The 13,348-nt window shown below is 33.0% G+C and overlaps 1 protein-coding gene across 10 annotated transcripts in view; it reads right to left on the bottom strand.

Annotated features, from left to right (window-relative positions):
* Positions 1 to 7,771: 7,771 nt before the first annotated feature.
* The window catches only part of atp8a2 (ATPase phospholipid transporting 8A2), an 84,575-nt gene continuing 78,998 nt past the window's right edge, over positions 7,772 to 13,348 (bottom strand). For all 10 annotated transcript variants that reach the window (XM_051098536.1, XM_051098537.1, XM_051098538.1 and 7 more), the window contains 2 exons: positions 11,338 to 11,429; positions 7,772 to 8,943 (listed from right to left, as the gene is read on the bottom strand). In XM_051098536.1, coding sequence (XP_050954493.1) covers positions 8,849 to 8,943; positions 11,338 to 11,429 — 187 coding nt within the window. In that variant the 3' untranslated portion in view covers positions 7,772 to 8,848. The remainder of the gene's footprint in view (positions 8,944 to 11,337; positions 11,430 to 13,348) is intronic.

Raw genomic sequence — 13,348 nt, 5'->3', positions numbered from 1 at the left:
TAAAATTATGTATTAGATAAAAAACTTGAACTTCAAAAATTGAAATGAAATAAAACAAGTTTAAGTTACTACAACTAAAATTGAAATAAAAGCTAAATAGAAATCTTTATCTTAAATTAATAAAAATACCAAAGCAGTTTTTATAGCAAAAATTGCTAAAAGTTAAACTAAAATTATAAATTAGATGAAAAACTTAAAAATAAAAAATAAAAATACATTAAAGTTAAATAGAAATATTTAAATAAAAACTAATAAAATGACAAAAATACATAGCAAAACTGCTAAAACTTTAACTTAAATTATATATTAGATGAAAAACCGGAACTTAAAAAAATTCAAACAGAATTAAAAAAATGTTTAAGTTGAAGTACTAAAGTTAAATTAAAACTGAATTAAAAAAACAAATTAAAGCTAAATAAATTCAAATGTGGAACACAACTTTTTTAAATGTAATTCAGTGTTGTTAACTAAATCTAAACTATTAAAAAATAATTTTTATTAACTAAAATACAGCTGAAATAAAAATAAAAGCTAAACAGATATATTTAAATAAAATCCAATAAAGATGACAAAAACACAACAAAATTGCTTATGTATTAGATGAAAAACATTTTAACCAATTTGAAATGAAATGAAAAACGAACTGAAATAAAACAAGTTTAAGTACTAAAGTCACTACAACTGAAACAAATTAAATAAAGCTAAATAGAAATATTAAAATTAAGCAAATTAAATGACAAAACTAATAAAAATGGCAAAAGCACATAGCAAAACTGAAAATATATAACTGAATAATTCAAAATGTGCATAAATTCTATAATAGTACATAATTCTATACTATTAACATTTTATAGTACTTAAAATACAATACTAAAATAATTTATTATACAGACAAAAACAGTTTTTAAATATATAATCTTTTGCGTTCCACTGATTGGAACAACATTAGGGAGCATAAATGATGACAGAATTTCCATTTTTTGGTGAACTATCCCTTTAAAGTTTAAGATAGGATGGTTTCTACCGTGGAAAAGTAGCAAAGTCTGTCCTGACAGGGAGCATGTCTGTTTCGATTGTATCTGTGGGCAACTTTACATGCACATCAAATCTATTTTTGTGTACGATACATGCGTGTTTGTGAAACTGAATGAGTATTTGAGACTGAATGTGCCTCTCTCTTTGAGAGCAGGGTGCTATGTGTCATTTCTATATGAAATATATTAATTATAATAAATATTTTTAGAGACTGCGAAGTGTCACTGGGTTGTTTGTAAGAGATGCTGAGTGCTGCTGTCAGCGGTATGTGTGGCGCTTTTAAATGAAGATGTGCAGGGCCTGTTTCCACCACTGCCACGGCTAAATTAAACCTGAGTGCTCCTGTTACACACGAACTTTAAGTGCTCAGACTTTCATCACCCTCAACACTCATGACGAAACTGAGACCTGCATAAATCTTTTCATAGTTTCCATGCTAAGTGTTTGCATATACAGAAAGACATTTAGTCATAAAACTCAATGCACATTCATAATTCTTTAAAATATACTAGATTCTGGAAACCCATGCTGAATTAGGCTGACGTCATGACTGAACAGCTATAAAATATATTTATATACACTACAATTCTAAAGTCTGAGGTAAGATTTTTTTAAAAAAATCGTATAAGTCACCTATGCTCACCAAGACTACATTATTGTGATTAAAATTGCAAGAAAAACTTGATTTGATTCTGATTCACAAGCTTGCGATTCGATTCGATTTCCAATTTGATTCTGTTAAATATTATTTTTGATATATATGTACAGTACATTTGTAAACAAATGTTTAAATTAGACTCAGTTAAGTTTTTATAACAATGAAGATACACATACAAAATCATATTTTTAATCCAATTCGTTTTTTGAAATGTAAACTTTTTTGGATTTATTCAAACATAAATTAAGCATTGAAGAACAGTAAAAATAAATATGTTGTATATATTAGCAAAATGCACCTGTCTAGAGTTCATTTTTCTAGCTGACTACCGAGTTTTTGGTCAGCGAATAGACCTGTGTATTTTCCTGAGGTAAATGTGACGCTACGTGACATTTACCTCATAATATTGACGTGTTCCCGTGGTTGAAATACAGATTGAGCTTTAATTCGTGCTGAAACTGGCATTATAGTGGAGGAGACGATCAGTGAGGAGCAGGGTTGCCAGGTTTTCACAACAAAATCCGCCCAATTGCTACTCAAAATTAGCCCAAACCAGCCCAATCGCGTTTTGAGGGGGTTCCTCCAGTGAAAATCGCGTACAGGGGGTAAAATACACATTTTTTGGCGCGGTCCCCTGGTACAGTTCGCATTTCTGAGTCTAAATATAAAGTTATTGGGGTCGCTTCAACCCGCAGACATGAAAAACGACCCGCGGCAATAGTGTTAAAGTAGCCCTTGGCAACACTGTTAAGGCTCTACAGCAGCGCCAAAACATTATTTACCATTTGAATACTGTAATAAAATGGACACAGTATTATTAAACAGTAATATTGTTAAGTAATATGATTTTTTTATTTTATTTTAGTATATGTGACCTTGGACCACAAAACCAGTCACACTGGTATATTTGTAGCAATAGCCACCACCAATGTTTCTTTTATGCCAACAATTATTAGGAAATCAAGTGAAGATTATGTTCCATGAAGATATTTTGTAAATTTCCTACCTTAAATATATCAAAACTTACTTTTTGATTAATAACATGGATTGCTAAGCTTCATGCATTGCTTCATTTGAACTTTAAAGGTGATTTTCTAAATTTTTTTGGACCCTAAGATTCCAGATTTTCAAATAGTTGTATCTGAGCCAAATATTGTCCTAACAAACCATACATCAGTAGAAAGCTTATTTATTTAGCTTTCAGATGATGTATAAATCTCAATTTCAAAAAAATGATTATGACTGGTTTTGTGGTCCAGGGTCACATATATCATGTAATTTATTCCTGTGATGGCAAAGCTGAATTCTTAGCAGTCATTACTCCAGTCTTCAGTGTCATACAATCCTTCAGAAAATCACTACTGCAAAATTGTGGAAACTGATACATTTTTTTCAGGATTCCTTGATGCTTGCTCAATAAAAGTACTAATGTCCTTCCAATGTCGTAATACTAATGTCATTTTTGCAGGTCTTTCTGTGGGAGGTACAGATAAAGTAGAAAATGATGAATGACAGTAAGTTATGGCGCCTGTCAACATATTTGAGATGAATAAAATGTTCCTATTCCTCAAGTCGTTGAAAGATGAAGTGCTGCCAGTTCAAAAAACATTTACAGGCTGTTAACAAGTATAATAGAGAGATGTCAACAGACTCTACATGTTCTACAATGAAGGGAACCATCAATTGTCTATGCAGGGTCAGAAAGCTCTCAGAATTCATCAAAAATATCTTAATTTGTTCTGAAGATGAACAAAGGTCTTACAGGTTTGAAACAACATGTGGGTGAATAATTAATGACAGAATTGTCACTTTTGGGTGAACTATTCCTTTAAGGTCAAAGGGCAGTTTAGTAGTGTTTAGTTTTGCATATGCACATATGAGACAGGATGAAAATGTACAGCTACATCTATATAACTACTTGAAAGTGCTAAAACCCAAATAGCTCTTCAAAGGTTAACTTGCTTGAGTCTTTCAGCACACTTAGCAGCTTGCGTCACTAGTCACACTTTCCACCCAGACAATGGCAGCAACTATAATATACAAACAAAACCCACAATAATTGCAGCTAGTTAAGTCTGCCTGTGTTCTTGGCATGTATATATGGAAACTTTAGGGTCAGACTAACGTTTGGGGAGCCTTTGGACAGAGTTGAAATGGATCCATGTGGTTCCTGCTGAGGTGGAACAGGAATGGATTCCCCATATTGGAGGCACTGGAGCTGGACAGAGCTGGCTCATATTCAGAGATGTGGGTGTGGACTTCTGAGCAATGAGGGATCATGGAACTGATGGAGTTTACAGGGTCACACACACCCTTACAGTTACATTAAGACTTAAATGGACTCCTGTGGGATTATTCTAAATAGCCATTCGTTGCACCTATAGTTAATTCAGAACAGCACATCTGTTCACATAGATTTTCTTTCACATACACAAAGTGCAATAATGTACATGTTTTCTTTGGCAAACTGAGTGATTTGGGGTTTAAATAAGGTAAGATCTACACATGCTGTAAATGTGTTAGTCTTCTCTTTTCTTTCCTGTCTTTAATCTTAAGATAACACTCCACCTCAACTCATTTCCTAACCTGTAACTCTGACTCAGCTCTGAAGTGTACTTCAAACAAACGCGGCCGGAGAAAGCACAAATCATACTCTACTTATAAGCCCGCGAGTCAATGTTGGCTTTCACTTTTTAAGACAGCATTTAAGTGAACCAAATCACGCTAAGCTCATCTTTTTACCTCAGTGATTTTAACGACCTCTCTTGCTGAGCCTGTGAGCGTCGACGCTTTCTCACGTAACGTTAGGCTGCTATATATAGTTTGGAAATCCCTTTAAAAATGAATGAATGTATGGTATAAATTCGAATAGAATGAATTAAATTCTGACATTCTATGAATTCTATGAATCTGAAGCAATGAGTTAAAATGTAGTCAGGAGGAGTTTCTTTTTTCACATACAAGTGTGGCTTTGGTAGAGCGGAATATGCGATCTTCGAATCGCAAACACTCGACTCATATGAACCGGATTCCATAGTGAGTTAACAGTTAACAGACAACCTCAGAGCAGTCAGTGAATCGTGACGTTACGAATGACTCCTCTCTGAATTAAAAGTCGTTTTAACTATTTGATATAAATAGGCACGTTTAGTTTTGTTATAATTAAACCATATAGTTTTGTTAACTGAAACAACTAAAGGGCGTTCTTGGAGCACAAAATCAAATAACTAAACCTAGAATTAAAAGCTAATTTAAAATTTTAATAAAAACTATAATAATATAGAAAAGAAATACTAAAATAGCACTAATATACGAGTTAAAATCTACTTTTGTCAGATATAAGTGAGGCTGTGAAATCGAGTTGTGCGAACAGTTGACTCATATGAACTGGTTCTTTTCAATAGGTCAAAATCTTCCAATGATTCACAAACCACAACTCCCTAGTGAGTTAGCGGTGAGTTAACAGCATACCGGGAGTCTCCCGTATGTCACACCCATCTCCCACCTCCCTTCCCGGGACATTCCTGTAATTTATATATCCAAAACCCTGTTATACTGTATGAATAATCACATTAATGTTATTCCAAGGTTGTCCAGTTGCCAGATCTGGCTTAAAACGCATTCTACTTACACAATCGACACATCATACAAATTTAAACCCATTTTTGACTTCAACCTGGCAAAGTAATTATACCGCAGTTAATATCTGAGGTAGTAGACGCGAAGTTGGTAATTCCCTGATATTTTACTCACCCCCATGTCATCCAAGAATGTTCATTTGTTTCTTTCTTCAGTCACAAAACTTTTTTTTTTTGAGAATAACATTCCAGTTTTTTGAGAATAATATTCCAGCAATAATATTGCACTAGCTCTGTGATCCATGTCAATGAATTCTCACATTATGTAATCACTTTGGAAAGGTCATGCACCATTAGTTCTTCTGTTTAGCTTGGTTCAACAAATTAGAGTAAAGTTGAAAACTCAATCTCATTTTCTCCTCCAACTTCAAAATTGTCCAACATCATTTTACCTTTTTTGTAAAAGCCGTTTGACATTCTTTGCACTTTTGCTTTGTAAACACTGGGTTGGCACATCCGCCTACATCACACGTGACCTTTTCAACGTGACAATGCAATGTGTGAAGTCAAGCTAGTGCAAGAAGAGCATTTGTGGTTAAAAAGTATATATTTTTTTTTTTTAAATAATGCTATATAAGACCCTTATTCCTCGTTGGGATCGTGTAGAAGCCTTTGAAGTTGCAATGAAACTGCAATTTGGACGTTCAACCCACTGGCTCCCAATGAAGCCCACTACATGGAGAAAAAACCTGGAATGTTTTCCTCAAAAATCTTAGTTTCTTTTCGACTGATGACATAGGGGTGAGTAAATTATCTGAAACTAACTGAACTAGTCCTTTAAATTACATCACCACCTGCTGCCAGCGCTTGAATGTGCATTTTGGATAAGCCCTTCTATTTTTGTTCAGACCAAAGTGAAAATCAACCCATATTTTTACTCATTTCGAAGTCTGCATTGGATTGTTTAAATTATACAGGATTTCTGGGAGACGGGTGCGTTGCATTCTTTAACGTTACACCTGGAAGCAAATATGCTTTGATGCTAAACCCCCTCATGAAAGAAGAAAGTCGTCTTGTTTACAACTGTGAGAGCTTATCAGGATCAACTAAATGCAGGATTTTCAAAAGTATGTGAAAAATGTAAAGTTCATGGGATAGAATCTTTAAAATATGTATGAGTTTTACACACCGGCCTGTTATTGTGGCGACATTTCCACAGAAAAAAACTAAACGTGATTGGTTGCTTTACCTGTCAGTCATATGGCCTCTTGAGTGGGCCTTGGCCATTCAAATCTGTCAAGATTTCCAAGCACGTGACGACTAAATTACTATGATTATTTGATTATAACAGTTAAAAATAATATAATAATTGATACTTTTGATGGTTTAAAAACAGTTTAAAGGCTCAAATGTTAAGTTTATCTTTTTACAAAACTTAAAGGAGAAGCTGACTTCCAGAACAAAAATTTACAGATAATGTACTCACCCCTAGTCATCCAAGATGTTCATGTCTTTCTTTCTTCAGTCGTAAAGAAATTATGTTTTTTGAGGAAAACATTTCATCATTTTTCTATATAATGGACTGATATTGTGCCCCAATTTTGCACTTCCAAAATACAGTTTAAATCCAGCTTCAAACGATCCCAAATGCAGTTGTAAACGATCCCAGCTGAGGAAGAAGGGTCTTATCTAACGAAACGATCAGCTATTTTCATAAAAATAATACAACTGAAATACTTTTTAATCTCAAACGCTTGTCTTGTCTTGCTCTGACTGAACTCTGTGTATTCTGGCTCAAGACAAATAGGGTATGACGAAAAACTCATATTGTATTTTCTCCCTCAACTTCAAAAATCATTTCAAAATCATTCTACATCACTGCAAAAGTACCGACCCAGTCTTTGCAAAGTGAACATGCAAAGAAGATCAAACACCCTTAACAAAAAAAGATAAAACAGCGATATAGGACGATTTTGAAGTTGAGGGAGAACAAGAGATGAGAACATGAGAGCAAGCCAAGACGAGCGTTTGACATTAAAAAGTATATAATTTGTATTATTTTTTATGAAAATAACCGATCGTTTCGTTCCTTGGCTGGGATCGTTTACAACCTCATTTTAGAAGTTCAAACTCGGGGCACCATAGCAGTCCATTATATGGAGAAAAATGCTGAAATGCTTTCCTCAAAAAACACAATTTCTTTACGACTGAAGAAAGAAAGGGTTGTGTTCCTTGATGAACCAAGGTCTTTATGGGTTTGGAACGACATGAGGGTGAGTAATTAATGACAGAATTTTCATTTTTGCATGAATTATTCCTTCAAATTTGATTTAAAAAAAATCCTGCAGACACCCTGCTCCTCCGTTTCTGTTCCACAGAAGAAAACAAGTCATATTTGTAACGGTGAATTAACACATTTAAACTGAACAACACTACGAATTTCCCTGAAATGACTCATCGCAATAACAGGACAAAAGCGGGGCTTAAAAAGAGAATGACACAGAGTCACAAGTCCAGTTTATTTGACAAAACGGTCCAGAAACCCGACAGGTTGAGTGAAAGCGGACAAAGCAAAAGCTACAGCTGTGATCCACAGCAGCCACCGACTGGAACGGAGAGGGAATGAAAGGATAACTAGACCAAGAGAACAAGGAGACATGGAGATTGCCGATCTGGAAAAAGAGAGAGAATAAAAGAGCGAGGCAGACGGAGAGAACATGAGCTCTAAGATACAGAGGCCGCCATTAAGTAGAAGATTAGGTGAGACAGAGAGCGAGAGAAGGTGTATTTGTGTGTGTGTGGTAAGCTGGGAAGCTCCATGCTGCAGGGTGGGGGTTCCGCCTCAGAGGAGTCGCTGTGTGTTTTGGCAGCCTCGCTGGATGGGAACGGTGCATGCGTGTGCGTGCATGCGTGTGTCTGCGGCATCTGTAAGCCACACCTCCCCCATCTCAGGTCGGCAATGGGCATTCCTCCAAAAAGTGTGTATGCATGTGGGTGGCTGTTTTGTGTTTGTTTAGAGCGGCCTCCCCTCCCGCTTCGCCGCGGTGATGACGGATACGCCAAACTCCCATCTCTGGACACGCAGACGCTAGGACTCGACGAAAACACACACATGCAGACACACCGAGAAGCGCAAAAAGCCGCCCCGCCACCGACACGACGGATAATAGTGAGTGCAACAGACAAGCCATATGCACATCCTTCTCGATATATACGCAGATGCAAACACGCACCCGCACGATATACAACCAAATGACGCAGTCTTGTGACTCGTGATAGCGACGCCATTGTCTCTGGCTTCCGCTTCCGGATGCTACTTGGCTCCTTTCGCCTGTCCGTTCGTGTGAAGTGCGTTTCGACTGGCCGTTTCCGTGTGAGAGTATACCCGCCCACCCCCAACCCAACGTTTCCTGTAAATCCACTCCCTCGTCGGGAGGCGGTGTGTTATGTAGCTCGGGCCGAGTGTTGCGCTAGCTGTGCCCAGTTCAGTTTAGTTCAGCTTAAAGGCCACAGCAGGATCACCCAGCACAGGTGTGTCATTAAAAGTCTTTACCAGCTGTCGCTGTTGCGGCAACAGCTACAGACTGGGCCGCTGACGGGTGGTGTCGTAGGAGCGAACAACCTGGGACTGGGACACCACGCCATGCTCCTCCTGTGAGAACGCATATCCATCTATCGGAAGAGAAAACAGTCGTTAGACTTTATTATAGGGATATTTGTATGTGTGACAATCAAAGCACAGCTGTGCTGTCGATACACAACAATTATTTTTCTCACAATATTCATATTAGATAACACGGATCATGAAAACAGTCAACATTAAATATTTAAGTGGGTCTGAAAAATGCAGGTCATAATGTTGCAGCTCTAAAACTGAGGATAAACAATTTATAATATAACATTTCTATTTTTATAGCAATGATTAAACTCATACATTTATATTTATTTTTTTTTATCAGATATTTACAGTACTGTTCAAAAGTTTGGGGTCAGTAAGTATAAAAAATATACTTTTATTCAGCAAAGACAAATTAAAAGTCATGGTAACAACAATTACGTTAAAAAAATCTATTTTAAATAAATGCCTGTTGACTTCATTTATCAGAATCATGAAGAAAACAAACAAACCAAAAAAATTAATAAATAAATAAACAAATACATAATTTATGTAACATGAATTGAACATAAAAGGAAATGATTTATTTATTTATACTTATTTTTTAATCATAATATTTACAATACTGTTCAATAGTTTGGGGTAACCTTTAAAAAAATATATATCAATACTTTTATTCAGCAGGGACAAATTAAAAGACATAGTAAAGATATTTCTTATGTTACAAAAAATATATATATTTTAAATAAATGACTTTTAACCTAAGAAAATAAATAAATAAAAAAAAACAAAAAAACAAGCAGCAATACCTTTCAACATTGATAAAGGAAATTGATCATAAAACGAAATATTTATTTATATTTATTTTTTAATCATATATTTACACTACTGTTCAAAAGTTTTTTTTTAAATAAACTGATGCTTTTATTCAGCAAGGACAAATTAAAAGTCATAGTAAAGACATTTATTATGTTACGAAAAAAGTCTATTTAAAAAAATGCCTTTCAACCTCACATTTATCACAGAATCCTAAAGAAAATATATAATGGTTTCCACAAATAAATAAATATTATTTATAGATATTTATTATGTTACAAAAAAAAAAATCTATTTTAAATAAATGCCTTTCAACCTCATGTTTATCGCAAAATCCGGAAGAAAATAAATAAATAAATAGATAAAGAAATAAAGAAATAAAGAATTAAACAGCAAAACCTATCAACATTGATAATAAAAGGAAACTGATAAAAATAAATTATTTATATGTATTTTTTTCATCATATATTTACACTACTGTTCAAAAGTTTATAAATAAATAAATAAAAAGGCACCAAAACTTTTCAACACTGATAATAAAAATGACACTGATAATAAAAGGAAATTATACATTTATTTTTTATCATATATTTACACTACTTTTTAAATATTCAGAGTCAGTAACTTTTTTAAAATTTATAAAAAAATTGTTTTATTCAGCAAGGAAAAATTAAGTCATAGTAAAGACATTTTTATATTACAAAAAATTCTATTTTAAATAAATGGCTTTCAACTTCACATTCATCACAGATAAAATAAATAAAAATATTTTAAAAATAATAAAAATAAAAATTAATTAGAACTAAATCCTTTCAACACTGATCATAACAGGAAATTGTTTATTTACATATATATATATATATTTTTAAATCATATATGTATGCTACTGTTCAAAAGTTTGGGGTCAGTAACTTTTTTTTTTTTTTTTTGATACTTTTATCCAGCAAGGACACATTAAGTCATAGTAAAGACATTTATTATGTTACAAAAAATTTTATTTACAAAAATGCCTTTCAACTTTTAATCACAGAATCCTGAAGAAAAAATACATTTTATATATATATATATATATATATATTTGTGTTTCCACACAAAATAAAATAAATAAATACCAAAAAAATTTTTTTTTTTTTTTTTTTTTTTTGAGTATCAAATCAGCATATAAATGATTTCTGAATTATCATGTGACACTGAAATTGGAGTAATGGTTGCTGAAAATTCAGCTTTGACATTACAAAAATATATTATATTTTAAAATACATATTACTATAAAAATTGTATTGAAATTATAATTAGATTTGACAATAGTACTATTTTGATCAAAAATGCAGTCTTGGTGAGCATAAGCGACAACTGGCATTTTTTTTTTTTTTTTTTTTTTTTTAACCAACCCCAAAACATTTTTTTAAATACAATACAGAAAATAAAACTTGCCTGTTTTATCTGATTAATCAATGTGACATTAATTTTGTTACTTTTTTTTCATTAGTTCAGACAAGAAACTCATAAGTCTGTCAGCTCTGACAACTGACAGATTAACCATGATGATAATAATAATTAGTTGCAGCTGTACAGGTTCTGCAGATCTCCGTGGGTGTGAGGTGTAAAAAAGGGCGTGAGGAACATGCACTTACGTGACACGGTCTGCTGCACAGAGTTTGAGCGTCCCACGCTGGAAGGCGTTTTCCTAAAGACCCGCGTCAGCAGGTGGGCACGCTCGTTCAGACTGGACAAACAAGAGACGGACAAGTTAAGCCACCAATCGCAGTACAGTTACTGGCTCATATGCCACACACGACAGCTAGAGGTCAAACCACATGCGTTTCTAACACACTTTGCCGCTGAATAATACAGCAGATCCTCCTAATGACGCTCACTCGAGCAGAACACACATTTACACACACATACGCGGACGATTCTAAGAAATGGCTTCCCAAAGCACTCCTAAACAATGTTAAATGTCGCTCTGCGATCCAAAAACATCTCTTTGAATATTTCCACAGCACTAAATCCTGAAGCTCTCCAAGCCTTCAAACAAAATCGATCAACGTGAGAAGCATTCAAAAGATACTTATCCTGAAATGAATGCAGGTAATAAAGAAGTCTCTGGTTGCTAAATTAAAGGAGAAGTTCACTTCCAGAACAAAAATGTACAGATAATGTACTCACCACCTTGTCATCCAAGACATTCATGTCTTTCTTCAGTCGTAAAGAATGGTTTTTGAAGAAAACATTTCTGGATTTCTCTCCATATAGTGGACTTCTGAGTTTGAACATCCAAAATGCAGTTTAAATGCAGCTTTAAAGGGCTCTAAACGATGCCAGCCAAGGAAGAAGGGTCTTATCTAGCAAATCGATTGGTTATTTTCTAAAAAAATTGACAATTTATATACTTTTTAACCTCAAATGCTTGTCTTGTCTAGCTCTGCGTGAACTGTGTGTATTCCGGGTCAATACAGTTAGGGTATGTTGGAAAACTCCCATCTCATTTTCCCCTTCAACTTCAAAATCGTCCTGCATCTCTGCAGAAGTACCGACCCAGTGTTTACAAAGTGAATATGCAAACAAGATCAAACGCCCTTTACAAAAAAAGGTAAAACAGTGATACAGGACATCGAAAATAAATTAGGACATCAAAAAAATTGTGTTTACATAATATGTGTGTGTACTGTGTATATTTATTATGTATATATACACAGACATACATGTATATATTATGTTTATATATTAAATATATTTATATATATATCAATTATATGCATTAAAAAAAAACAAATATATATATATATATATATATATATATATATATATATATATATATATATATATATATATATATATAAATGTAAATACATGTAAATATTAAAAAAAAAATATACACACATGAAAAAAAACTTGGATGCGAATAATCGTGAATAACTGTCAATTTAATTTAAATTTAACTGTCAATTATTTTAAATATTTGCCTTATTTTAATACATTATTATTAAAAACAATAACAACAATAATAAATTATTACAATTATTAAATGATTATTAATTAAATATTACAATTATTATTTTTATTCAAGTGAAAAAAGATGGTGGACAAAGCAAGATAAATGGTAAATACATATATTTTTATAATAAAATAAAATTTTAAATAAAAATAATGAACTAAATCTAAAATAAAAAATGGTCTATTTGATCTATTTTTGTGTGCTGTTATTATTTATAAAATATACACTGTGATATACATGTGATTAGTTGCAATTAATCATTTAACAGCACTAAATTAAAATTATATATTAAATTAATTAATTAAATCCATATTAAAGTAAAATGTTAATAATTGTCAATCAATTAAAATTTAACTGTCAATTATTTTAAATACTTTACATATATTTTAATACACTATTAGTAATAATAATAACAATAATAATAAATTAGTACAATTATTAAATTATTTAATTATTTTGAAGTTGGAGAAGAAAATGAGATGGGAGTTTTTTGACACACCCTAACATGCAAAGCTAGAAGAGTATATAAATTATAATTAAAAAAAAATTTATAATAACCAATCGTTTTGCTAGATAAGACCCTTCTTCCTCGGCTGGGATTGTTTAGAGTCCTTTAAAGCTGCTTTTAAACTACATTTTGGAAGTTC

This window comes from Labeo rohita, chromosome 24 (assembly GCF_022985175.1).
Source record: "Labeo rohita strain BAU-BD-2019 chromosome 24, IGBB_LRoh.1.0, whole genome shotgun sequence".
NCBI lineage: Eukaryota > Metazoa > Chordata > Actinopteri > Cypriniformes > Cyprinidae > Labeo > Labeo rohita.
Note: the sequence above shows the minus strand (reverse complement) of the source record. Positions and strands in the feature narration are given on the sequence as shown.